The sequence below is a fragment of the Nomascus leucogenys genome, chromosome 8, assembly GCF_006542625.1.
Source record: "Nomascus leucogenys isolate Asia chromosome 8, Asia_NLE_v1, whole genome shotgun sequence".
In the NCBI taxonomy this organism is placed as follows: domain Eukaryota; kingdom Metazoa; phylum Chordata; class Mammalia; order Primates; family Hylobatidae; genus Nomascus; species Nomascus leucogenys.
In genome coordinates, this window is record NC_044388.1 from 30812738 (window position 1) to 30840361 (window position 27624).

The window sequence follows — 27624 nt, forward strand, 5'->3', positions numbered from 1 at the left end:
TTTTTAAATGTTCTCTTCTGTTGCATGACATTTCTGTATGTTCCTACAAAGCCCCATATTCTTTTAATTATTGAAACTTAAAATAGGTTTTAATGTCTGGCAGGGGAAGGGCCTCTCATTTTTCAAAATCCTCTTTTAGCACCTTTCCTTCCCAGGTGAACTTTCGTAGTTTCCCCAAACATTTTGTTGGTATTTTGATTGGCACTGTGTTAAATGTATTCATTAATCGACATCTTTACAATATTAAATCTTCCCACCTCTCCACCAGCTGGAAGTATTTTGTCCTTCCTCTGAACTCCCTTAGCACGTTATACCTTAAAAAAAAAAAAATCACTTTCTAAACTATACCCACCCAATTTTTCAACTCTGAAACCTGAGCGTCGTCCCCTCCTTCCCCTCCCCAACCTTCACCCCATCCAATCAATCATCAAGTTGTGTCAATGTTACCTCCTAAATTTTATCCACTTCTGCCTGTCCCCACCGTCAGCACTCTGCTCCAAGCTACCATCATTTCTGGCCTGGGCCACCCCACTGGCCTCCAAGTGACCTCCCTGCATCCAACCTGGCTTCCAAGCCATCCTCTGCACTGTAGCCAGAACGATCTTCTAAAAGGCAAATCTCATGGTGGCAATATTCCCAAAGCTTCCCATGGCACTTGAGGAAGAGCTGAAAAAAACAAGCCTTGACGTGACCTGGCCCCTCCCCACCCTTGCAGCTTGAACACAGCCTCTCTTAAACTCATTCCTTCTGCTCTGTTCATAAAATATATCCCATGTTCTTGCCTACCCCAGAGCCTTTGCACATACTGTTTTGTCTGTTCTAAATCCACCCCATCAACTCAGTTTAAGGAGGTTCAATTCCCCTGGCATATGTTCCCAGCATCCTATACAACTCCTTTTAGTCCTCATCAGGTTTGCAATTCCTTGTTTAAGTCAGTCTCCATACTGATAAGGCTAATGGTAATGATACAGGAGTGCTGGGAAGGGCAGGGCATGGTACCTTTAAATGATATGGAAGTGCTGGGTAGAGGAAGGCATGGTCCCTGGCTAGGGCTCCACCCCTTGGCCTGTGCCCATGGACCTAAGTTAGGACAGGCATTTTTGTTTTCCTGCCCAAATGTTGCATTTCCCAAGACCACCCTGGCCTGCCATGTCCCCATCCTGTGCGTATAAAATCCCCAAGACCCTGGAAGGCAGGCACACATCAGCGGAGGAACACCTGGGTGGCTGGACATCGAGAGGAAGGCACCGACAGCCACCGGCAGGCCACTCACCAGAAGAATAACATAGAATGTGGCTGGGGCAGTCGGAGGAGAACCTGGGCTGCCAAGAGGCCCAGGGAAAACCAACTCCCTTCTGGCTCCCCCATCTGCTGAGAGCTACCTCCCCTCAATAAAACCTTGCACTCATTCTCCAAGCCCAGGTGTGATCCAATTCTTCTGGTACACCAAAGCAAGAACCCTGGAATATGAAAGCCCTCTGTCCTTGTGATAAGGCAGGGGTCTAATTGAGTTGAGTAACACAAGCCACCTATGGAAGGCTAAACTAAAAGAGCACCTGTAACACACGCCCACTGGGGCTTCAGCTGTAAACATCTACCCCTAGACGCTGCTATGGGGTCAGAGCCCCACAGCCTGCCCGTCTGCATGCTCCCCTAGAGGTTTGAACAGTGAGGCACTGAAGCAGCGAGCCACAGCCCCATCGCATGCCCCGCGAGGGGGACAAGGGGACTTTTCCCATTTAGGTAATAATAATATAAATAATAAACCACTTTTTGACTAATAAGATACGGGCCATTCTATCCACTCTCTATCCCAGGTACTTTCCATGAAGAGACCTGGCTGTACCAGCTTGTGAAGGCAGGTGGTGAAGTTTTCAGGAACGTTGTGAGCTACTCGAGTGGTAGCTTGAAATCTGCCATGGTGAGAGTATTTGACCGTGGAAATCAGTAAATGGTATAAACCCATGCTTTAAAAAAGAAAATCTCCTTCTTCCTGAAGAGCCAGTTGTTAAACCTTTGCCAGCACACCACAGTTGCCAGGCATTGTATCATTTAATCCTCAGCTCTGTAGGTAGCCCATTTTATAGACGGGGGAAAAGGAGGTTAAGTCACTTCCCCAAGATTCAAGAACAATTCAGGAGGCAAGCCGCGCTATGAGTCCAGGTATCTAATTCCAGAGCATGAGCAGTTCATGTTTATGTCAGTGCATCGTAATGTCAGGAAGGTGGGAGACACTGGTTTGACTTCTCTCCAGTAGCCTGAGTGTAGAGCTCAATGTTGAGCACAGCGTGCATTGCTCAATAAATATACACTTCATGCAAAAGTCGTTAATGTCTCAGCACATGAAGAAACAGAGATATTTTCTGATACGACTTGCTAAAGGAGCATCAGAAAGACCCCAGGCAGGATGGCCAGAGGCCTGAATCTTTGTTCTAATGCCATCTTTAATTCAACAGGCAATTACTAGCAAATGACTTCTGCTTAGGTTTCAGATTTCTCTTCTGCAAAAGAAGGACTTTGACTAGATGATCTTCATAGTCCCTTAATCTCTAAAATTATTTGAATTTACATGTAACATAACATCTGTTATTTTCACAGGTGTATGGGCTCCTCTTTTGCTAGGTACTGTGTTTCCAAGATCTGTCGACCACAGCCTCCTCATTCTGTCTGGCAAATTCCTACTTTCCTTCAAAAATGTCAGCTATTGCTACCTCCTCTGGGAAGCCTTCCCTGATTCCCTAAAGCTAGTCACTCCCTGCATAGTGTACCTATAACCCTTTTTTATTTTAGGGGCTGAATCTAATTATTATAATGTAACGGTAGCCATCTCCCTTTTTTTTTTTTTTAACTTTTGTCATCTCCCATTCTAGAACTGTAAGCTGATAGAGGTGTTACTGATATTATTGATTTTGTGCGTTTAGAGCATGTGTTTGTTGAGTAAATCAATGGGTGACACTTCTATCTTCAGAAATCCATATCTAATTGGTCTGGGGTTTGACCTAGACACTGATAATTTAAAGTGTGGCCAAGGGTGAGGACCTCTTTTACACACGTACACACACATATACAACACCTGGTTCCAAATGTCTACATCAATGGCCCTACTGATTGAGATTGTTCTTTACTTCAATAGAGAGTTGAGGATTGGCTACAGTGTGCTTGTTATGATACCTACCCATCTCCTTGCAGGCCAGCTCCATCACCCATGTCCAGGGGTGTCTTTGAAACAATAGAGATACCAGAAGCTCTACATGCAAACAGTGTCCTGGAACAAGACCCACTCTCCAGCTGACTTCAGGGACAGCCCATGCTCCTGGTTTCCTCTTACCCTGACCACTCCTTCTCAGGATCCTTCCCAGTTTCCTCCTGTCATCTTTAATCGTGCATGCTGGTGTTCCCAAGGCACCATATTTGGACTTCTCCACCCTATCATGGTGATCTCATCCAGTCCTGTAGCTTTAAATCCTGTCTAGATGCTGGTTGCTCCTCTGCTCAGCATCTTCCACATCTTCCCATCCAAATTCCTTGCCCTGCCTGACTTTCCAACCTCATCTCCCATCACTCTCTTCCCCACTGACTCCACTCCAGCCACACCGGCATTCTTGCTCTTCCCCAACAGCACCAGGCCCCCTCCCACTTGTAATCTTGCTGTATCCTCTACTTGGGACAACCCCCTCCCCCATCCCCAGATTCATGGGCTGCCAGGCACTGCTCCAGTGAACACCAGTGAACCAAACAGAAAACCCAGCCCCAGGGAGCTCCTGTGATGGAGGAGGGAATGTGGATGGAGAGAAGAGGAGAGGAGGACGGAGGAAGAAGGAGAGACGGGGGGATGAATCTCCACAGCTGGCCCCATCCTGGGATTCAGGTCTTCGCTCCATGTCCCCTCCTCAGAGAGGCCTCCCTAACCAGCCTGCCCAACCTTCCCTCACCTCCTTCCCTTACTTCTTACTATCTGAAATTATATCACTTATTTTCTTTCTTGTCTGTCTTCCCCTCTATAATACAAGCTTTATGAAGATGGGGGACTTTACCTTCCTCCCTTCTATACCCCAGAGCTTAGAGCTGGGCCAGCCCATGGCAGGCAGGTCATAAATACTAGTTTGAATGAATGAATGAACTATATCCCTTTGGAGCTGGAACAGTAACTTTTTTATTGTGACTGCAATAGAATCTCCCATAGATCCACAGAAAATAACACCTGAGATGTGCTTATCTCAGGACAGAAAATTCAAAGGCTAAATTTTAAATAAATAGACCTAAAAATTACCTCTTTCCATCTACTCCTAATTGATAGCTTGCCAGACATTGACACTTTAACAAGAGTAGGAATCAGAGCGCAAATGCGAGACTATACTATTTATAAAGTAATATTATTAAAAATTTATAATATGCCTGCTATATTTTCTTGGTTTATATATTTCTTTCTCTACACTCTTTATTTTCTCTGTCAAAGTATAATACCTCATTGATCTTCCTGCTTCTGGTTGTTCCACAATTAACTTAGTCTTTATATCAACACCATTCCTTTTTTTGAAGACAATACCTTTGAGTTCCTCTTCCTTGCACAGAAACCCTCAATGCCTTCTTATTTTCTGACAAGTCAAGTCTAAACTCCCTTACCACGCTCCTTTTTTTTAACTTAAAAAAATGTGGTAAAATACACATAACATACAATTTACCATCTTAATCATTTTTAAGTGTGCAGCTCAGTTGGGCTAAGTAGTTCACATTGTTGTACAACCATCATCACCATCCATATCCAGAACTCTTTTTGTCTTGCAAAACTGAATCTCTGGACCCATTAAACAAATCCGCAATTTCCCCTCCCTTAGCCCTTGGTGCCCACCATTTGACTTTCCATCTCTATGAATTTGACTACTCTAGGTACTACATAAGATTTTTAAGCTGTTTTATGCTTTCTTTCCTTCCCATGCTGATATGGTTTGACTGTGTCCCCACCCAAATCTCATCTTGAATTGTAGCTCCCATAATTCCCATGTGTTGTGGGAGGGACCCAGTGGGAGATAGTTGAATCATGAGGGCAGTTTCCCCCATACTGTTCTCCTGGTAGTGAATAAGTCTCATGAGATCTGATGATTTTATAGTGGGTTTCCCTTCAGTTGATTCTCATTCTCTCGTCTGTCGCCATGTAAGATGTGCCTTTCGCCTTCCGCCATGATTGTGAGGCCTTCCCAGCCACGTGGAACTATGAGTCCATTGAACCTCTTTTTCTTTAAAAATTACCCAGTCTCGGGTATGTCTTTATTAGCAGCATGAAAACGGTCTAATACACATGCCTAGCACATGTAGGATAAGTTCTAGTGTAAGTACAAAATGCATTGCCACAGCTGTCAGACAAGCTTTTGGTACTGTAGGAATGTGCTCACCTCACCCTGTGGCCTTTGCCTATGGGATTCCCATAATGAGAACATTCTCCCTTTCTCTCTTTGCCCATTCAAATTCTCCCTGTCCGTAAATATGGCCTTCAATTTCCATCTCTTCCTTGGCACCTCACGCCATTACTCTTGTCCACACTAAGCTCTCTCTTTCTAAAACTCATAGTCCATTCATCAGAAATACCAAACATTTCGAATTTATGAATTCACCAGCTGTTCTCTGCAATATACCGTTGTCTCCTTGAAAAGTTTCTAAACTTCCAAATGGGGAAGGGATCATGTCTTACGTGTCATCCATACCCTTCGCTTAGAAAAAGCAGTTGATACAAAGTAGAAATTAAACAAAGATTGACTAATATATGATTTTTACCTTCTTAAAGTTTTAAAATACTTTGAATTGCTCTCCAACATCACTAGGCAACTCTCTTGAATCTTTTCAAGAAAATATAGTTATAGCCAATAACTGTCTATTTTTTAATCTGACCACGTGGATAAAAGATGGTTCCAGCATGGTTCCAACAGAGTTAAATTTGTAGAGGTGTGTTCCTGAAATGAGCTGCTGTGATCTCCCAGATCATGCAGAAGTTGCTTAAGTAAAACACTAATTAAGAAGTGAACCTTCACATCACCATTCAACATCTATCACTCAGCTCACTCTTTCCACACTAGTAAAAAGACCTAGAAAAATCAGGACGATTATAAAGTGCAGATACTGGGAACTAGCATAAAGGCAAACCAGAAGCCAGCCTCTCTTGGAAACATTTTCTCACCTACCTGTGTAAATGAACCTTCCTGGGGCTCCTTTGCAGAACTGTTTAGATTTATAAGATAATGTCACCTCTACCACGCCTGGGATGTGCCGGGGAGGAGTCTGTACTCTGATGGCATGAGGGGTTATTAGCTGAGGAATGAACAGGCAGGGAAATAAAATAACCATTAGACAAGCCATCACCAAGGACATAAGGTGTACAGCATCTCCCACTATTGCTCCCCAGGGGCTTCTTTCTCTCTGCTCTACTCTAACTGGAGTACTCCTAGCTCCAAATGCACTCTGAACATCCCTGTCCTGTCTCTGTCTGTCTCTCTGTGTGTGTCTGTCTCTGTCTGTCTGTCCCTCTCTCTGTGTGTGTGTGTCTCTGTCTCTGTCTGTCTCTCTCTGACCCCTGCCTTGGAATTTCCTCTCAACTCAACCAGTGTAAGTCGTTTATTTCCTACAAGCCCAGCCTAAGTCCCTCCCACCTCCTGCGGCCAACCCCACCCTCATCCCTAGAATCCTTTCCTCTGCTGAACTCCTATCCTGCTTGTGATTTCAAATATTGATCTGGCAAGTTCCAACCCCAACTTAGCACTGTCACTTATCTTTTTGTAATGTGTTATATGATGATGAAAGTCAAACACATCCAATTTAGAACATTTTGAAATTACAGAAAAATATTTGTTAAAAATTAACATCATAAAGACAATCAATATTAACATCTGGTATGTTTCCAGTACCTTTCTATAAGTGTGTGTTACATAACTAGATTTTACATCCATAGGCACTATTGTCCTTATCTTTTTTATGCTTAGTATTGCAGTGTGAGCATATCCTTTTTCCTGTATCATTCGACTTTTTTCAAAACATTTTTTAACGGTGGAGTGATATTCCATCACTTTACAATTCTAGATTTCCAAGTTTTCACCATTACTAATAATACTGCAGTGGATACTTATCTTCTTAAGAATCCCATGCCTGATTTACTATGACTTCTATGTTTTTTTACCCTTGGTGTTTTTGCTGCTGATGCTCTAGGACTGACTAGTTTCCCAGATCAAAACAATCTTTGGGCGAAAGGAAATCAGAGTAAGCCTGATGCCTCTGCCTACCTCGCTCCATACAAGCATGGTCCCAAACACCACTTGGAGACCATCAAAGAAGTTGTCCCCAATGATGATGACCATGGCTCCTCCTGTGGTCCAGCCTTCACTCGGGCTAATGGCTTTGATGCAGGGGGTAGCTAAGAAGATGGGAAAGAAAAAGTCAGGTTTGTTCTTTCATGAGTGTCCAACTTTTTGGCTTCCCAGGCCCACATTGGAAGAAGAAGAATTGTCTTGGGCCACATATAAAATACAGTAATGCTAACGATAACTGATGAGCTGAAAAACAAACAAAAAAGGTCCATGTATAATTTTTGTGATATCCCCCACCACAGGTAAGTAAAAGAATCTTTGCCTTCAAAAGATTGGACACACCACAAATCAAAAAGTCCTTGCATTCAAAGGGCTGGACACCCGTGTTTGGTTGAAACTTATAATTTTGGGGATGGGCTGCTTTCGAAAGCTGCTGGTCATTCCAAGAAGTTCAAGCTGAGATTTGTTGACTTGCCATCATTCCCTAATTGGCTGTTGGTTTTCACCGAGTCATTAAAGCCTAATGAGTTGACCACTATGTATGAAAAAGTAAAACACTTAGGTAATTGTGCAAAGGGTGTTTGAAAAACTCTGTTGTTTTTGCCCATATTTTTATAAGTTGATCACAGTGGAAATGTGTAAATCCCCTTTCTCTCCCCACCTCCTCTGCCCTAAGATGTTAAGATTTACAAGGCCTGTTAATGGGCCAGAGAGAGAGAGAGGGGGAGAAAGCAAAATCTATCATAGTTGAAGGCTTTTTTCAGCTCTATCAAGAGACAATTTCTAATCACTCTACTAACTTTTTCGAAGGATTTTCCCCACTTCTTCCATATGCTCCAGGCCTCTGGACTTTATAACCCAACAGGAACCCAATATGGTTTTCAGGTCATAACTAAAGTCGATCCATCACTCCATTTCCAAAGTTGACAGGGTCAAAGGTAGAGGAGAACTTTGGCAGGACTCCAAAAACATGAGCCCCCTTTGAACAGCCAGTCAATCACATCCAATCAGTCAAAAGAAACTGGATGGGTTCCTAGTCCTGAACTCTGGGATTTTCTTCTCCCCTTTCAGTGCCCACTGTGGGAGAATTAACACCACTCCAAATTCTTTACTGATTCAATCATTTTCTTTCAGTTCATTAATTCCTGTTTACAATGATACAAGATACATTTTCAGGGCTGAGTTAGAGTGGGAGGTGGGGGTTTGGTGGTAGTATATAACAAAACATCACACTAGAATAGTAGCCTAATTTGACCAACATTCTGTATTATAAAGTCTTTCTATACCAGTGAGTTGGGGAGTGCAGAAGGAAGGGGAAAAACTAAATGGAATTTACTTAGATTTGTCAGTTATCTTCATTGATATACTTTAATTTTTTGGACGACTTGAAGTTTAACAGTTACCGGTATTTCTAATTACTTTAATGCACTTGGAAAACTACCCAGAACAGACCATGATTTCTTCTTGTCCAAGCAAACAAAAATCAATTAGTGTCAGTTTCATTCCGAACATTGTTTTGTTTTGCCTACAATCTGTTTAAGGGCACATCTGACACTTATTCATACATGTCTGGTACTGCAATGTTCCTGTTTAACTAAGATGTCATAGGCCTACATTGGCCTGAAATGCCCGTCTCGCAAAAGGGAAAACACAGAACAGAATGGAAGAGAGTGGGAGGCATGAGGACTTGGCACAGGCTGGTAGACGTGTGGGCCTTACAGTGGAGCAGGCTGGAGTTCGTGTTTACAACTTCGTTAAAAAAAAAAAAAAAAAAACCCACATGGTTCTGTGTACTGTCTCTGCTCTGACTCTGAGACATAAATATGAAGTTCAAACAAGGAAATTGGTGGAGAATTTCGTGTGTCTACTATGCTGAGCGCAGGCAGCCCTACCTTCCGATGGGTCTAGTCTTCTTGCTCTCCGTCCATGCTTGGAGTTGTTATGAACAAACATGTTGTCAGAAACAGCCAAGACGTGTCCATCCACGTTCACCGTTGTTGACAACACAACCTGCATATTTAAAGTAAAAAGGAGAAAGGGAGTGCAGTGGAATTAGTTTCACATGAAGTAGCAAATGCACCAAAATTCTGTTTTGCCACACTTCCATTTGGCAAAGGGGAGATGGGACAGAACTTGGGACTCAACCGAGTTTTCTCCCCCTGTAATTATATCAAAACTTTACAGAAAAAGTGGCTGCCCTTCATCCATGCATTGTCAAGAACCTTTGCTCAAAGCACACCCATGTGATGAAGTGGAGAAAACGACCATCTGCCTGCTGGTTCCAGAAACCCGGTTCTCTATCAAAAGCCCTGGACCGCCACTGCCAGTGGAGCCTCCACCACAGAAAGCTGGTGTGCCATGTGGAAGCTGAGATCTACACACCAGCTGGAAAGTCACTTCTCCAAGCTCGGGAGTGGGTTCTTGTACTTCAGACGGGTCCTGACATCATGCCCAGCATTGGGATGCTGGCTGGTGAATTGTCTGTGGTGTTGCTGCCCAGTAGAGAGTGGTGGCAGTGATGCCTCGACTTTTGCTGAGAAGATAAGGTTGCCATAATTCAGTGTTGAAAATACAGGATGTGTAGCCTCTAATGAAGGCGAGGGGAGAGGTGGTGTGGAACAGTGGCAGAACGTGAGTTTGGAGTCAGGGAGAGCTGAATTCAAATCCCAGGCTTCTGTCCCCTAACTTGCAACCATGATCAAATTACTTAACCTTTTCTAATCTCAGTTTTTCTTATCTGTAAGATATAAATAACAATGTGTATCTCACAGTGCTGAAATGAGGTATAATGAGATACAGGCACACATCACTAGTCCAAGAATCTGAAATCCAAGATTCTCTAAAATCTAAACCTTTTTGAGCACTGACATGATGCTCAAAGGAAATGTTCATTGGATCATTTTGGATTTTGGATTTTTCAGATTAGGGATGCTCAACCAGTAAGTACAGAATGCAAATATTCCAAAACCCCAAATCAGAAGCACTTCTAGATGCAAGCATTTTGGATAAGGAATACTCAACCTGTAATACATATAAAGGATTCAGCACAGTGCTTGGTGTGTACCAAACTGGGATGAGTTCGCGTCCTAACTGCCTTGCCCATGCTGGGCTTGACCAGACCCTAAGACAGATGACATTACTCACACACAGAGGTTCTCCCGTGGTCTAAGCTCTGGGGGACGTCCTAGGAAAAGGCAGATAGGAAATAGGTACCAACAGTTACAAGGCATGGTCCCTAACCTAAAAGAGTTTATTTTCTGGCTGGAGAATCATAGTTAACACAGGAAACAAGTAGCACAAAGACTGGTATCGAATCGAGCTCCAGCATATGTACTGCAGATCAGGGGTGGGGGAGAAGCTCAAAGAGGTGGATATCAGCAAAGGCTGGCCAAGCATAGCAGAAGGGAGTGGACCTGGGTGGAGCTCCCACAGAATCACTTGACTCAGAAGACGAACCACCCTAGACATGGGTCTACTTCTCAGCTCACATCAGTTATGCATGGCCATTATTATTGAGAAAAAAAAAAGAACTTATTATATACGTACTCACAAACACGTGTAGACCTTTTGAGGAAGGGCACTAAATAGGTACAAAATGAAGAGTCGGGTTTAAAAATGACTCTTCCTGTCTACTCCCAAAATAAAACAGTTGATATTCTACTTGTAACTGTCCTTCCTTATTTATTAAATGGAGGGCAGGGGACTTGATCCTGCCGTAATTTTTTTTTTTTTTTTTTTGAGATAGAGTCTCACTTTGTTGTACAGACTAGAGTGCAGTGGCACCATCTTAGCTTACTGCAACCTCCACCTCCAGGGTTCAAGCAATTCTTCTGCCTCAGCTTCCCAAGTAGCTGGGATTACAGGTGCCTGCCACCATGCCCAGCTCATTTTTGTATTTTTAGTAGAGACAGGATTTCACCATGTTGGCCAGGCTGGTCTTGAATTCCTGACCTCAAGTGATCCACCTGCCTCGGCCGCCCAAAGTGCTGGGATTACAGAAGTGAGCCACAGCGCCCAGCCCTACCTTACCTCTGAATATGAAGGAATGAGGCAGCATTTTAAAAACCTTTTAATATGAATAATGTCAAGCAAACAAAAGAAACAGGATAGCATAATGAATCCCCAGTACTTACCATCCAACTTCAAAAATTGTCAAAATATCGCCATTCTCATCTCAGCTACAGTAGAACCCTTATCCAACAGGTCTATGCTCTAAGACCCCAGTGGATGTCTGAAACCTCAGAGAATATCAAACCCTATATTATGCTTTTTCCTATACATACCTATGATAAAGTGTAATTTACAAATTAGGCACAGTAAGACATTAATGACAATAATATTTGAAATAGAACAATTATAAAAAGATATTGAAATAAAAGTATGTAAATGTGGCTTCTCTCTTTTTCTCTCAAAATGTCTTATTGTACTGTACCTTGGGTAACTGAAACCACAGAAAGTGAAGCCTCAAAAGTGGGCAGGGGAACTACTGTTCACCACCACCCACCCCCAACCCCCTGCTCAACAATGATAATAATCACAGGTTTGGGTTTTTTTGTAGGTAAAATTTACATACATTGAAATGCACAAATCTTAGCTGTTCAGTTTACACTGTGATCAAGAAGTAGACTATTTCCATCTTCCCAAAAAGTTATCTTGTGTTCCCTCCCAGTCCATCCTACCCCCACCACCAGCAAAGGAATACTCTTCTGATTTTTTCATTGCCCTAAAGAGTTTTTTGATGACATCTTTTTAAGTTATATTTTTAGTGTAATAGGTTTGGGAAAATCCCTAAAACCCATGAGTCCACAAATCATCTCATATAGTCTCACATCTTGAACATGGTGGTAACACATGCAAAATTTTACGTGAATAAGTGTCAGTCATCCAACCCAACAGATAATTCACTGTGCTTCTAATATGTGACAGGGCCCAGAGATTCAAAGAATAAACTTAAAGGAACCTCAGTTGTCATTCAGAAAATTATCAATGTAATTGCTCACAATTCAGGGGTACAGCCTGTCTAGCGCTGTGTCTGTTTTCAGTTGTGTCCATGTTAACATGTTAGAATCTGGGGAAATTCCTTCCAGAAAGTTCCTATCACAGCGGCAAACATTAAGATGGCGGCATCTATCATTCCCTGTAAGTGCTCATGTTCTTATCAAAGTGATCTCAGCAAAACACAAGGTCGTGTCACAGTCAAAGGGAGAGGCAGAGCCTCGTGGTCACAAGGTTAAGATGAACATGAAGATTGTACTGACTACCACCCAAAAACAATAGGAGAAGAGAGAGAAGAAAGAATCAAACCACTCTTATAAATTGTGTGTGTGAATGCATTTTCAAAGACATAACTGTCATCTCTGGAAAAAACAAAGCAGAAAACAAAGAGAGGGTGCTTTGGACTTTAATTCTTCCTTTTTTTTTTTTTTTTTTTTTTGAGACAGAGTCTTGCTCTATCACCCAGGCTGAAGTGCAGGGTAGTGCAGTGGCCTGATCTCAGCTCACCACAACCTCTGCCTCCCAGGTTCAAGTGATTCTCCTGCCTCAGCCTCCTGAGTGGCTGAGGTTACAGGCACCCGCCACCACACCCAGCTAATTTTTGTATTTTTTGGGTTTTACCATGTTGGCCAGGCTGGTCTAGAACTCCTTACCTCAAGTGATCCTCCTGCCTCAGCCTCCCAAAGTGCTGCAATTACAGGCATGAGCCACTGCGCCCAGCCATGGGCTTTAATTCTTAATGAGCTGTCCTACGCACACTAAGGGGAACCTGGGCCCTGTCTGCGGATTACATGGAGGTAAAGAGCCTTCTCTCTGAGGCTGCTTTAATTCACTCCACAAGCTCCTTGTCATACCGTCCATTAATACTCCCCACACATTCCTGCCACAAAATATGGGGCTTTCGCAAGCCAGCTGATTTCATCGTCCATTTGGGTGGAGTGAGACTTAGTTCCAAAGTGAACATTTCCCAAATGACATGCCCTGATGGTTCAGATGCACTTCATTATTTTCTATTAACAATAGAAATAAATTTTAATCACTTGCTGGCTCACGCTGGCCTCTCATGACAGCTAGGGAATTAACCTGAATTATGTCAGTGTCTGTAAAATTTATTACAAGATTTTAAATTATGTCCAAATGTATGTGCGTGTGCATGTGTACGTATAGATATGAGGCAAGTTCCAGGTTTTAATATTCCAAATATCTTAGATGGTGAGGTAGCTGGAAGAGCCTGCCAATTCAACTGAATTTTCAAAATGTGATGGATTTAATTCATAAACTCCACAACATGAAACCAGACCTGTTTGGTGGTTGTTTCTATACATAGAGACACACACTTAAATACTGACTTGTACATACATTTGCTTTACTTCTGGAAGAATGAACTACATTATACAGGTGAAGATAGATTTGGTACAGTCAAAACTTCAAATTTAAGTTCCTTCACTGTTTACTGATGAACAATGACAACGCTGATATTCGTCTATTTGGAGAAGTTAAGATTTCTGAATGTTTTAGGACCAAAGGAAGTGGAATGCGCATTCCAACATCATCTTACTCCCAGGCCTTCCCCTTCCACAAGCCAACTTCTTTCCCCTAGTGAGTATTTCCTGGGTCACAAAGGCTGACCCTTCCCATCTGGAATCAATCAGTCAACCCCTGACAACTTCCTGAAACACCTCATTCCATTTCCTGTTCTCTCCCCCTTCTCGTTTTCCCCCTGGTTTGCTTCACTCTTCAAAACTGCAGGCCACAGCAGCTTAATGTTAGAGGGTCAGGCACAGTTAGACTCCAAAACACTACACAAGGACACCTTTGACCTTCAAAAATCTTTACATCTTAGCTAAACAAATCAAGGTCAACATTTCTTACCATTACCTTGTTAACTATTTGTATGCATCTCTGCCAAGGGTCTTCTGATCATATAACCATCAATACCACTTACTCACCTAAGATCAACCGATCTGCTTTAAAAGAAGCAAATGTAATATGGATAAAAGGTGCCATTTGGAGGTGCCTGAAACTGAAAATCGCCAGCATTATATTAGCAAACATACGGAGAGTATTCCATACAAAGGAACTTCTATGCCTCATCATCTTCTGTCACCTAGACCTGATAACTCGTCTTTTCTAAGGCTGTCAGACTCTATTGGCACTGCCATTCTGCTGGCATGGCCCTAAAGAATGCCAATTAGGAATACAGATGTCCATAATTTGTGTGGGATGGACCCCCAGTTTCTGCTGCTGACACTGGTGACAGTTTTCATTTATTTCTTAGAGTTGATATATCTGTATTACGGCTCAAAGCCTGCAGATCTGAAAACTAAGTCATGGTAAATGACAGCTCTCCTCAACTGACACATTTCAACGCAAAAGCAACAACCAATTTATTTACGACAAAGTACCTTTAACACAAGCTTCCAAGAGAGAGAAATCAGGATCAATTGAAATTGCTTGCATTTTTTTCTAAATAAAAGTGGTTTTCGCCTTCTGCCCTTCCCTATTTTGCTTTGAATGTGATCTCTCATATTTAGTAACACCAACTCAATAAACAGACCAATTGGAGAGTGATGGTGGTAGGTTCCATTTTAAATCATTTAATTATATGGCAGTGTTAGTTGGTTATACAGAAATAGAAACATGAATAAAAAGTCTGTATCTTCCCTTGAAAAATACAAGAAAGTTTTAAGAACAGAATCTACAAGTACATTAGCAGTCTTCTACCAGTTCTCAAGAAAACTGATCGGCTTTCTCAAATTCTATTTTTCTTTTCATTACCCAAAAGTTCTCCCATGTCCCGCACTCCAATAATTTATACAAAGCAGGAGCTGAGTTGTAAAGGAGCCCTTTCCTGCTCGTAAAAGGCCACAGTGGGAGTCACCCTTCAGGTGGACACATCCGTTAATCTGCCTGAACAGCTAATTTTCCAGTAGAGGAGTTATTTCTTTAGTTATCAGAATGATAGCACATGCCATGGAGACTTTTACCAAACTGACTTATTCCTACCCTTTGGTTATTTTTATAGCCCTTCTCTAAAATGTCCTTGGCTTCTTGGAATACGGTGTGTGTGTGTGTGTTTTAAGTACTTATCCTTCTCAAAGCTCTAACTGTATGATTTAGTTGAATTACATAAGTCAGAGGAATGGCCAGTTGGGCCCTACTCCCAGCTAGGCTTTTTCAGCTCCTACCCAGGTGTTTCTACAAAGACCCTAAGTCTCATACAAAGAGGCTAAAAGAAAAAGAGAAGTCAAAATGAAAAATGTGTGGAATGACCAAATGATCTGCTCTTTGAAACAGACGACAATTCCAATGTCTGCAGTCACTAGAGAATAATTACACTGGTCAGAAACCTCCCCATATGGGCCAGAGTCGTTGCTTTGAAAACACACCAAGTTCTACCATTAGTCAGACACAGTTCCCCACCCTTTCAATGAGGGTCATGCACCTCCTAGCTGAATGTGGGGCCTTTGGTAGTTTAATCTCAGTAAAGCTATAACACATCGCATTTATAGCACACTCCACGTTGAAGACTCTGATACCCTACTTATGAATGTGCATACACTCAGCTAAATAAAATGGTCTCGAAAATTCCTGTTATTTTGCCAAGAATGGAAAAAAAATTCTTTATGACATTTTACATCTGGAAATGGAATTAAATTCATGATGTGCTTTTCCCTTATAACTGTTCAGTTGCCATATATGTTATTTCAGCTTTCCCAAAGCATAACTGTTATGTGGGATTTTATTTTCCACCTGTGGAAGGAGGAAAGGGACACAGAAACCATTAAAGGGACAGAGAAAATCAAGACAGACTTCTAGCTATGGCGGGCAACCAAGCTGCAAGTCCATATTGCAAGGAGAAATACACGTCGAGTTTTTACACAATTCCGAATTCTCATCATTGACAAGGTGAATCTAATGACAGTTTTGTCTAAGCCTCCATTAATTCAATCCAGGCTAACAACTAACAAATGGGCTAATGCAGTTTGTTCCACCCTACCACTTTATTCTTGGCACACTTATTTTCAAGCCAGATTTAAGGCCCAGATTCTTCTTTGTTACGGGACTCCAGAGTCTCCAAAATTACCTTTAAACACCTACCCCACAAGCATGGATTTTGTCATTTTCTTTAAAAGGAATTCCCAGAATTCTCAGCAATGGCTGTTTCATATTCCTGAAGGCTAAATTTTCTGTTCAGTGAAGGATCAAGTCCCAGACAGGAGAACACAGAGTTGACTGCCATAGAGACAGATGCGGGAGGTTCTGGGTTGCTCCAGCAGAGAGGGGACTGGGCATCAATGGCATTACTCCTGAGATGATGTGTTCTTTTCTTTTTAAAAAAAAAAATACATATTTTTAATTCTGTCAAGTTTAAACTGATATGCTTGATGACAAGAATATAAACTAAACCAACACTGGTCAATTTACTCAGTTTAAAAAATAATTCCTTTTAACTATTTTACTTTTTTCTCTTGTGTAATTTCAACTTTTATTTTAGATTCAGGGAGTACACATGCAGGTTTATTACATGAGTATGTTGTGTGACACTGCAGTTTGAGATACGAATGATCCTGTCATCCAGGTAGTGAGCATAATCCCTAATAGTAGTTTTTCAGCCCTCTCCTCCTTCCCTTTCTCTCCCTGCTGGTAATCCCTAGTGTCTATTACCCCCATCTTTATGTCCATTGGTACCCAATGCTTAGCATCCACTTACAAGTGAGAACATGCAGTATTTGGTTTTCTGTTCCTAAGTTTATTTGTTTAGGATCATGGCCTCCAGCTGTGTCCATGTTGCTGCAAAGGACATGATTTCATTCTTTTTTGTGGTTGTGAAGTATTCCATGGTGTCTATGTACCACATTTTATCTGATCCACCATTGATGAGCATCTAGGTTGATTCCATGTCTTTGTTATTGTGAATAATGCAGCAATGAACATACAAATGTGTGTGTCTTTTGGGTAGAACAATATCCTTTCCTTTGAGTATATACCCAGCAATGGGATTGCTGGGTGGAATGATAGTTTGATTTTATTTTTTTCATTTTAACTAGAGAAGATACTCTCTTAAGGAACCAGACAGCACTGTGTTTCCATCAGTCACTGGGTATTTATTGAGACCCAGTGACTAGGCGCTCTGGGCCCTCTGCTACGTGCAATGCAAGCTTATAGAAAACATTGTCGCAGCCTCAAGGAGCTCACCCTGCAGTGGACAAAGCATAGCAAACACTATACATAATCAGAAAATATTATTGCACGGTAATCTGTCATTGAGGATTAAACTGTGTGGCCACTGTGTACTCTAGGGGCCCAACGGTGGGAAGAATCAGCGTGAATTGAAGGCTATCACAGCCATTTTCATCAAGAAAGTGAGATTTAAGAACAGGCCTTGATGAATTGGGGGAGTTACACAACTTGAGGTTACTGAGATGATTATTCTGGCACCTAAAAAGAATTCTAATTGGCATAAAGGAAGTAGTATGCCCAAGAGCTCTCCGCTGGTATGTTTTGGCCAATTTGGCTTTAGAGTAAACACCTTTTAGAGCTTACTTTTAAAAACCCAGTTGAGAAATCCAGTGGCAATTAAAAAAAAAAAAAAACCAGCTTTTCACGTCATTGAGGAGTGTGAAGATCGTTCATCTGCTTTGCAATACTGAATGTCTCTTCATCTTAAAGGCCACAGATACTTGCTACTCCCTCCCTACCTCATTTTATTCCATTGAACCCATTACTTTTCCCATCTAAAATTTGTGCCAAGTGGGATGGTTACGGTCAAGGGCAATATTTTACTAGCAAAAGTTTTGAGAGGCACAGGGGAGCCATAACATATTTGATGCAGTTCTTTGTTTGGCTTGGGCATTCTTGTCTACGAAGCTCTGGCCCCAGGGACAACCTGAATCACCTGTGGCCTATCAAAAATCAGGAGCACACAGGCCCTGGAAGCAGCTGAGGAACTATGCACTCTTATTGCAGGACTAAGAACACTTTGCTTTCCAGGAAGTTCTGCATTCGATAGTCCTGGAATGGGTTCAGTGGCAGGTTTGTGTCCACATTAGAGTCCCTTAAAATATTTGAGCATTTAGATTGTGTTTCCAGCTAACTGCAGTCTGACATACCCTCTCCCAAAAGTTTCCCAGGCAACTACTGGTTTTCATTTCTCACCTTGTTCTTTTACAAAGAACTCAAAACTCATTTCCTGCGTGAGTCAGTCAAGATTTCTGTCACCCTGATTCTTGTCCCCATTCAAGACACCAAAATTTAGGGGTGGAGGCAGCAGAAGGTTCTAACAGCAGAGAAAAGCTTGAAGTCACTCCAGAGAGCCTTCCCCAAGCTTACATCACTGGACTGAGAGAAAGATCCTCCGACCCTCCAAGGTTTTTTTTTTTCTTTTTCTGACTTCAAACAGATAATTATGATTTCTTAACTCAGACTATCTGGTTTGTTTTATCATCAGATAATGGATTCACCTGCTGATCAGAGAGGCCCTAAGTCAAGTGATTTCCATTATGTGCCTTAAAACTGCTGCTCAGTAGCACTCCGGATTTCAAATGGTAGATGAGATCACAGAGCAGCTGGAGCAGCTCTCACACTGAAAGATGTGAACTGAAGAAACCTGCAGGCAGCTGGAGCTGTATTAAATTTTTACCATTTGGAGTTAATTTAAACTCTCGTTTCCCTCTCCAACGGGTGTGAGAGAAGCATTCAACATTTTTTATTTAAGGAAAATAGATGGTGGGGCCATTAAAAAGTTTTATATAAGAGCTGGGGGTTTAAAAATCATAAGGGATTGCTGGATGGAGCTTGGCTCTTTTCCAAGACATGAGTAGCCGTGCCCTTTGCTCTCGCGTCGTTTAGTAAACCCAACTAATGGCTCGTGCCCAGCTGTGTGTACGAGGTGTCTTTGTCAGAGCCATTCATTTGCCCCATCGTTCTTCTGCAGTTGTCACATCCAGCATGTTGCAGCAACAGGCACGAGGCCTCTCACATGATCCAACCACCCTGTGGACTCCAGTCAGTCCCACCGGGGCATCACTTTCTTTCTCCATTCCCATCCGGCAGATCTTTCTGCCCTTGGTCCCCTTCTCTCCCCCACCGGGCGCTTCTTCTTGCTTTCTCACAGGCCTGGCAGATGTGCCAGGTGTGTTTTCAAAAAGCTCCAACCCCTTCCCTCGAACCCTTCAAATCCCCATCAAGATGCCCTTCCAGCAGGCCCATCCTGGGCTCACGTGCAACCTGGAACCAACTCAGCACCGAAGCCTTCCCCAGCCTGACTCCTGGAATGATTTTTCTTTCATTAGAAATGTGTCTGTCTGGCCAGGTGTGGTGGCTCACACTTGTAATCCCAACAATTTGGGAAGCCAAGGCAGGTGAATCACTTGAGCCCAGGGGTTTGAGACCAGTCTGGGCAACATAGCAAAACTCTGTCTCTACAAAAAACACAAAAATTAGCCGGGTATGGTTGCATGCACCTGTAGTCCCAACTACTTGGGAGATTGAAGCAGGAGGATCACTTACACCCAAAAGACCAAGGCTGTAGTGAACCGATATTGCACCACTGCACTCCAGCCTCAGTGACAAAGTGAGACCCTGTCTGTAAAAAAAGAAAGAAAAAGAAATTTGTCTGTCTTTCCATATCTACTGACGTATCTCTTGAGGTCAAGGATGACACGACCTGCACATATATCTCAGTCCTCTCCCTAGCATGACTCTGTAAATTAAAATTGATTATTCTGGTGGACCTAATCTAAAAAGGGAGTAATTTAGGGGGTAAATTTGAGACACCCAAGGGTCTCTCAGGGAAGTTCAGCAAATTGAGGTAAGCATCTTTATCTTAATTACGAGTAAGCTCTCGATTAGAGTGAAGTTCATTAAAAATGATTTGGCAGGATGAAGATGGTTAGTTAATGGGTACAACCATACAGTTAGAAGGTGTAAGTTCTAGTATTTGATAGAGTGGGGTGACTACAGTTAACAACAATGTATTGTACATTTCAAGCTAGCTAAAAGAGAGAAGCTGCAATATTCCCAACATAGAGAAATGATCAATTCTCATGATGATGGATGACTATGGATACCCTAACTACCCTGACTTGATTATTACACATTCAATGCATGTAACAAAATATCGCATGTACCCCATAAAGATTGCAAACATTATGTATCAATAAAAAAATTTAGGCTGGGTGTGGTGGCTCATATCTGCAATCTCAGCATTTTGAGAGGTTGAGATGGGTGGGTGAATCACTTGATCTCAGGAGTTCAAGACCAGCCTGGGCAATGTGGCAAAACCCCATCTTGATAAAAAATACAAAAATTAGCTGGGCCTGATGGCACACACCTGTAGTCATAGCTACTTAAGGGGCTGAGGTGGGGAGATGGCTTGAGCTGGAGAGGCGGAGGTTGCAGTGAGCCAAGATGGCACCACTGCACTCCAGCTTGGGCAAAAGAGTGACATCTTGTCTCAAAAAAAAAAAAAAAAAAAAAGTCAGTGATTTTTGAGGTTGGATTGTGTCAAGGATCTCAATTCCAGAATGCTACTATGTCCAAAATGACCTAATATACAAGCTGGTGCTGTCCATAGGACGGAGAACACCCCAATGATCATGTCTTTTTAAAATGAAGTCTTTTTGAGGCAGAGGGTAAAAACTTGGCATTCAGGCCTCTAAGCTTCCCAGTCTTAAGTAGATCTGCTGACATCTGTGTCCTATAATAGGTGATGCTGTGGAAAGCTCAGAAAACTATTCAGAAGAGCATCCACACTTACTGTTACTATAATGGTATCATTTAGCTCCACAAACATCTACACTTGACCAAGCCGCTGAGTTCCAACAAGCACCACAAACACAGCTGGCACTGTACGGAAGCCCACTACTTCCAGGAAAGTCACCTGAACGTCACAGAGAAGCAGACTTGAGCTATGCAAACCACTTATTTATTTTTTATATCCTTCCACTAGGATGCAAGCCCCTCGAGGGCAGGAATTTTATGATTTGCTCTCTGCTGTATCTCCAGCACCTAGGATAGTGCCTGGCACACAGAATTTCATCAGTAATATTGGCAGGGTGCACGAATAAATGAATGAGTACCTCTGTGTTTTCACTATGACTTGGAACAGACCCAGCCATCCTATCTATGACAGTGAATTAGCAACAATAAGCTCTAAATTATTGTCAATTCCTAGTGATTTTTAGAATTTGAATGTGAGAAATGACCGTGTGCCTGACTTCATCTTCCTAGCTTGATTTTCTTTTGGATTTTACAACTGCCTGCTCTCCACCCACACAAGCAGAAAGAAATAAAGAATGGGATTCATTATGTCTTAACAGGCCTGTCAGCTTAAACTAGACACACATTTCTTTTCCTTTCCTTCATTGAGCTGTTAATCTGGGTGTTTCACCTAATTGTTCCATTTCAAGGAGGGCAGAAGTTATTTTCTGCATGCATGACCCATGGATTTAGATACTTGAGGAGCCCTGGAAATCTTAAGTTTCTTTTCTCTTTTTTCCTTTGCTCTCTTAAAAATTTATTTAATAATAATATATTATTTGAATCAATTATTTTAATAATCTATTTATTTAATAATAATCTACAGAATTCCTGCCATTGTGCTAGACATTGGCAATACATACAAAAATAAATAAAACTTATCAATTGCCTTCAAGCAGCACACAGTCTACTGGAGAGACAGACAAGAACTGCAAGATGATGTGATAACTGGCAGGGTAGGGGCCTGCAGGGAAGGGTGTGTCAGCACAGACCCAGGAACCAACAGCTCCATTTGGAAGAGTCAGAAAATGCATCACTAAGGCGGTGACATTCAGCTGTAGCCTTAAAGCATGAAAAGGAGTCACAAGTTGGAGAGGGGTGAAGGGTTCCCAGGCAGAGGGGTGAACATATGGAAAGCCTCCTAGACGCAACAGAAGTCAGACATGGGTGTGTGGTGAGCAGCAGGCAGATGAGAACTTCTGGGACAGGCATGACAGGTTTTCCTGGTAGGCAGAGGCTGAGCGGCCTTCTCAGCCATGCTTTTTTAAATCCAAGCTTTGTGTCCATGGACAGTTGATATCCATGACGCATTTCAGTAGGTGTATATATTTAATTCTTATGGATACGTAGCAGGTGTATATATTTATGGGGTTCATGAGATATTCTGATACAGGCATACAATGCATGGTAATCACATCAGGGTAAATGGGGCATCCTCATGACATTTTGTTTGTCCGTTTTTTTTTTCCTTTTTGCGGAGAACAAGGTTTCACTACATTCCCCAAGCTGGTCTCAAACTCCTGGGATGAAGTTATCCTCCTGCCTCTGCCTTCCTAAGAGCTGGGATTACAGGCGTGAGCCACTGTGCCCAGCATCATGACATATTTTATGAGGTAACTCTGGCATTCATGCTGAGGACGGGTTAGACAGGGGAGGGATAAAGATAGGGGCTATGGCAGCTTTTCAGAAGAGAGGTGGATTTAATAGATACTTAGGAGGAGGAGGCGACACTTTGACAATGAAAGAGGAGGGAATGAGTCGGGGAACAAGCACTGAGTTGTTTTGAACACGTGCTCATTAGTCATCCAGGGAAGATGCCCAGGAGGAAGCTAGCGTTATATGCCTTCAGCTCTAGAGAAGTCTGAGAATATAGATACAGAAATCATCCAGGAACAGAGAGCATTTGAAGCCAAGAGAGTGGATGAGAGATCACGAGGAAAAGTCTTAAGTGGACAGATCCCCACTGTTAAAGGTTACCTTACATGAAGGATGCCTATTGGGCTTTAAATGAATTCCATTTCTTTAGACTAGAGGTCCATGGAAGCTTGAGATATTTCAAGTGGTCTGGAGACCCCTGAAATTTTAATTAAAACTTTAAATGTAGTATTTGGATGGGATACAGACTATAGCTTTTACCAGATTCTTAAAGGCATCTGGGCCAAAAAAAAAAAAAAAAAAAAAGGAAAGGTTAAAAAGGGTTAAAACCCTTTGTGTTTCAGTAAGTATTTTTTATGTCCTATAATACTTAGGACTTGAATGAAATTAAAGAGAGGATTAGTTCAAGCTTGAAAATAATCTTGATGTAACAATTTTGGTCTGATTGGATGATTTTTGTAAAAAGAATCCAGGTTCCACCAGTGTTTGGGGGTAAGGGAAGGAGGCGGGGAGAGTTTTACTGAGTTCAGGATTTGGTTAGAAATGTTTCATATTTCTATTCCATTCCGATCAAATCCTCATGAAAGAATCCTTCATGTTAAAGTTATGTTTGATCATATCACAAAAGTAGACAATTGAAGGAATTGTGTATATGGCTTTAAATGACTATCTTTGTCCTTCTGAGTGAGATACATACTCTAGGAATTTCTGAAAGTCACCATTCATTCAGATGACTGTCACACCACCATGAGTATGCACTCTCTCTGGTTTTGTTTCATATTTGGAACCTGAACTAAGTTTCTTGACTATGATAGCATATTGCTAAGCCTGTCTTCATAATAAGCTTCTCTATAAGAGAGAGCCGTCATTGAAGGTTATATTCTTAGTAGAATCTAAGTACAGTATAAAAATTGCCAATTCTTTTGTGCACCAAAGGACACTATCAAGAAAGTGAATGACAACTCATGGAATAGGAGAAAATATTTTCAAATCACATGTTTGAGAAGGAGCCAGTATCCTGAATATATAAAGAACTCTTACAGCTCGACAATAAAATGCTAAATAATGCAACTAAAAAATGGGCAAAGGATTTAAATAGACACTTCCCCAAAGAAGATATACAAATGAGCAATAAGCACATGAAAAGATGCTCAAAATCACTAATCATTAAGGAAATGCAAATCAAAACCACAATGAAATACCTCTTCACACCCATAGGATGACTTGAATTTTTTTGAAACAGAAAATCACAAGTGTTGGCGAGGAATTGATACCTTCACACATTACCAGTGGAAATGTAAAATGGTGCAACCACTATGGAAAAGAGTTTGGCAGTCCCTCAAAAACTTAAAGAAACAATTACCATATGACCCAGAAATTGTTTTCTTAGTTGCATACCCAAGAGATTTAAAAACATATGTTCACACAGTGAAACTGTACACAAATATTAACAGTGTCATTGTTTGTAATAGCCAAAAAGTAGAGACAATCCAAATGTCCACTAACTGACTAATGAATTTAAAAATGTGATATATCCATACAATGGAATATTCAGCTGTAAAAAGGAATGATGTATTGATACATGCTGTCACATAGATGAACTTTAAAAACATTATGCTAACAGAAAAAAAACAGACACAAAAAGCCACATATTGTATGATTCTATTTATGTTAAATTTCCAGAATAGACAAACCGATAGAGACAGAAAGTAGCTTAGTGGTTGCCAGTGAATGGGGAGAAACAGGAACTGGGAGACATGAGATTTCTTCTTGGGGTGATAGAAAGGTTCTGGAATTAGATAGTGGTGCTGGTTGTACAACACTGTGAATGTACTAAAAACCACTGGACTCTACACTTTTAAATGGTTAAAATGGTGAATTGTATGTTATATGAATTTTATCTCAATAAAAAATGCAAACAAATCACCAGTTGACTTTAGCTCTACCCTTGAAGTAAGACAATCAGAGAACCCACAAAGTCTAAACAATTCTTTTTGCCCTTGTCTTTGCAAAAGTCAAATACTTTCACATAGGATGAGAATTCTGTATCATTTTGAGATCAACAATATTTATTCTATGCCAGTGAAAAACTCAGGCACCATGAAAACTCCACTTCAGTAAATAACTAAAGAAGTAGAGGAAATATTAGCATGCATTTGCTTTGTGAATATATTTCTAAACTTTGGGAGAAAGAAAATGACAAGGCATTCTCCTACAATAGAAGCCTCTTCACATTTACAACAGTATCCTCAAATTCTCAAATTTAAATCTCTTTGAAAGTGCTGGTAGAAAATAGGAATTAAAAAAAAATGGAATAAAAATCCAAACTGCCAACTCTCTTTTCTCTGCGTCTATATCTTCCAGAAATAAAGCTAAGCTTTGGTCATGGAGGCACTTTGGAATTCTTTTGAATTTTACTCTTCTTTGGACTGAAATAATTTACATTTTTATTTGGAATACTGAGCACAGTGAACTTCCACCATGCACAAGATTCCTGTTTGATCCCCCAAGAAGGCTGATTTTATTTCTGTTTGAAATAAAGAAAGTAGGGCCAGGAGCAGTGGCTCACACCTGTAATCCCAGCACTTTAGAAGGCAGAGGCGGACAGATCACTTGAGGTCTGGAGTTTGAGACCAGCCTGGCCAACGTGGCAAAACCTCGTCTCTACTAAAAATACAAAAACTAGCCGGGCAACGTGGCATGTGCCTGTAGTCCCAGCTACTCAGGAGGGTGAGGCAGGAGAATTGCTTGAACCCAGGAGGCGGAGGTTGCAGTGAGCCAAGATCACACCATTGCACTCCAGCCTGGATGACAGAGTGAGACTCCATCTCAGAAAAAAAAAAATGGCAGGGAAACAGCCTGCCCAAGAGAGAACTCTTCAACTTTTTAAAGGGAGGCTGGTAATAGTGTTAAATATTATAACGAAAAATGTTCCTGTCACAGCAAGATTGACAGCCATGATGGGGTTAAAAAATAATAATACTAGATTTTTTTTCAAAGTAACTCTCAGTAGCCTTGTGTTTGGCCATCTTCCCTGTTAACTCTTGAATGGCTCTGCTCCTAAACATCTGTGTAGTTGTGACCTAACCACAGAAGCTCTCCAGCAGGGCCAGCTACATAATTTGTAGGGTTGAATAAAAAATGAATGTTACATTCCTTGTTCAAAAATTATTCAGCGTCGGATGCGGTAGCTCACACCTGTAACCCCAGCACTTTGAGAAGCCTAGGCGGGTGGATCACCTGAGGTCAGGAGTTCGAGACCAACCTGGGCAACATGGCAAAACCCCATCTCTACCAAAAACTACAAAAATTAGCAGGGCATGATGGTGCACACCTGCAGTCCTAGCTACTCAGGAGGGTGAGGCATGAGAATCCCTTGAGCCCAGGAGGCAGAGTTTGCGGTGAGCCAAGATCACACTGCTCTCCAGCCTGGGTGACAGAGTGAGACCCTGTCTCAAAAAAAAAAATTATTCAGAATTTCAGGAAGACAACAGCAAAAGATAAACCTAGCAGCTTCAACGTGTCTCATGCCCACAGTGTGCTGTCAAGAGTTTGATCAAACAAATCCTCCCAGCTCCTGGCTCCGGGCTTTACCACCTACTTACTGTGATTAGGGGCAAGTTATTTAACCTTCTGGAACCTCACTTGTCTCAGCCGAAACATGAGGCTAAGGTTCCCCATCTCTCTCATGGCTGCGAGGATTTACTTTTTGAAGTCTCAAGCTTGCATACTATCGTTTAACATGTTTTTAATTTTTCTATGGAAAAGGAGGTGCCACATATCTAGCACAGGGTGTGAGTGGCAGGAAAGCCATTTGGTGAATTGAATATGGGTCCTTCAAAGCTCAAGGAAGGGGGCCGAGAGGAGCTGCTCTTGCTTTCGTCTCCAGCCTGATACACTTTGCCTCGCTGTTTTTATTAGCTCGTCTCCTCAGTACATCAGTGGCAAGGGTGATGAAACCGGTGGCAGATTTAACTGCCAGGCAGCTGGGTCACCGTCCCGTGGGTCTTGTTGTCACGCTGCGATCTTAAAGTGACCACGCTGCTTGGGCTGCTGCCTTCCAGAAGGTTCAGAGAGAGACCACTGAATAGTTAATCGGTGGAAAAGGGAAGACAGGAGCTGTTGCTTGCAGAAAATACAGAGAAGCTGCTCTGAAAAATCCCAAGGTGGCTGAATATCAAGAACACGGTTCCTGCTGTGGGCAGCTGTGTGTGCAGTGGGCAGCCGGAGGGCTGAAAATCAAATCTCCAGCACCGGTTGGTGCCTCTCCCTGTAGGGCTTTGGCAATGGGGGCAGAAAGCTTAAACACTACAAGAGCTTAAACACTCAATGCTAGTGGCTGAGGGTCATCGTTTACCATTATCTTTTGTATTGTTAGCAGTAGCAGTGAATAATAATTTTTAAAGAAAAAGAAAATAAAAAGAGTGAGAAGGAGAGAGAAAACAGGATGACTTATTTAACAGGAAAGATCTGCAGGGCCCCTTACCTGAAACCGTCTCATGTCCCTTGGGTTTCCTGCTGTTTTCAAACAATTCTGATTGCACTTGAGGAAAAATTTTAAAAAGAATCTGTGAAGAGAAAGCGATGTGTTACATTTTGCAGTAAACATTTTTTAAGGGAGAATATAGCTGCATTCCATTAGATTTGATTTGAAAGCGATTATATTTCAGATCTGGGGAATTTCAACCTGCCCTGCCTGTGA

The 27624-nt window shown here is 41.8% G+C and overlaps 1 protein-coding gene across 5 annotated transcripts in view; it reads right to left on the reverse strand.

The window, feature by feature from the left end:
- Nucleotides 1–27624, reverse strand: part of EBF2 (EBF transcription factor 2) — a 204081-nt gene that overhangs the window by 38768 nt on the left and 137689 nt on the right. For 3 of the 5 annotated variants that reach the window (XM_003272886.4, XM_012508356.2, XM_003272888.4), the window contains 4 exons: nt 27409–27490; nt 9182–9299; nt 7266–7396; nt 6174–6300 (listed from right to left, as the gene is read on the reverse strand). In XM_003272886.4, the coding sequence (XP_003272934.1) occupies nt 6174–6300; nt 7266–7396; nt 9182–9299; nt 27409–27490 (458 nt within the window). Of the gene's footprint in view, nt 1–6173; nt 6301–7265; nt 7397–9157; nt 9300–27408; nt 27491–27624 lie in introns of all 5 variants that reach the window. The other 2 variants (XM_030816445.1, XM_003272887.4) reach the window with 1 other exon arrangement.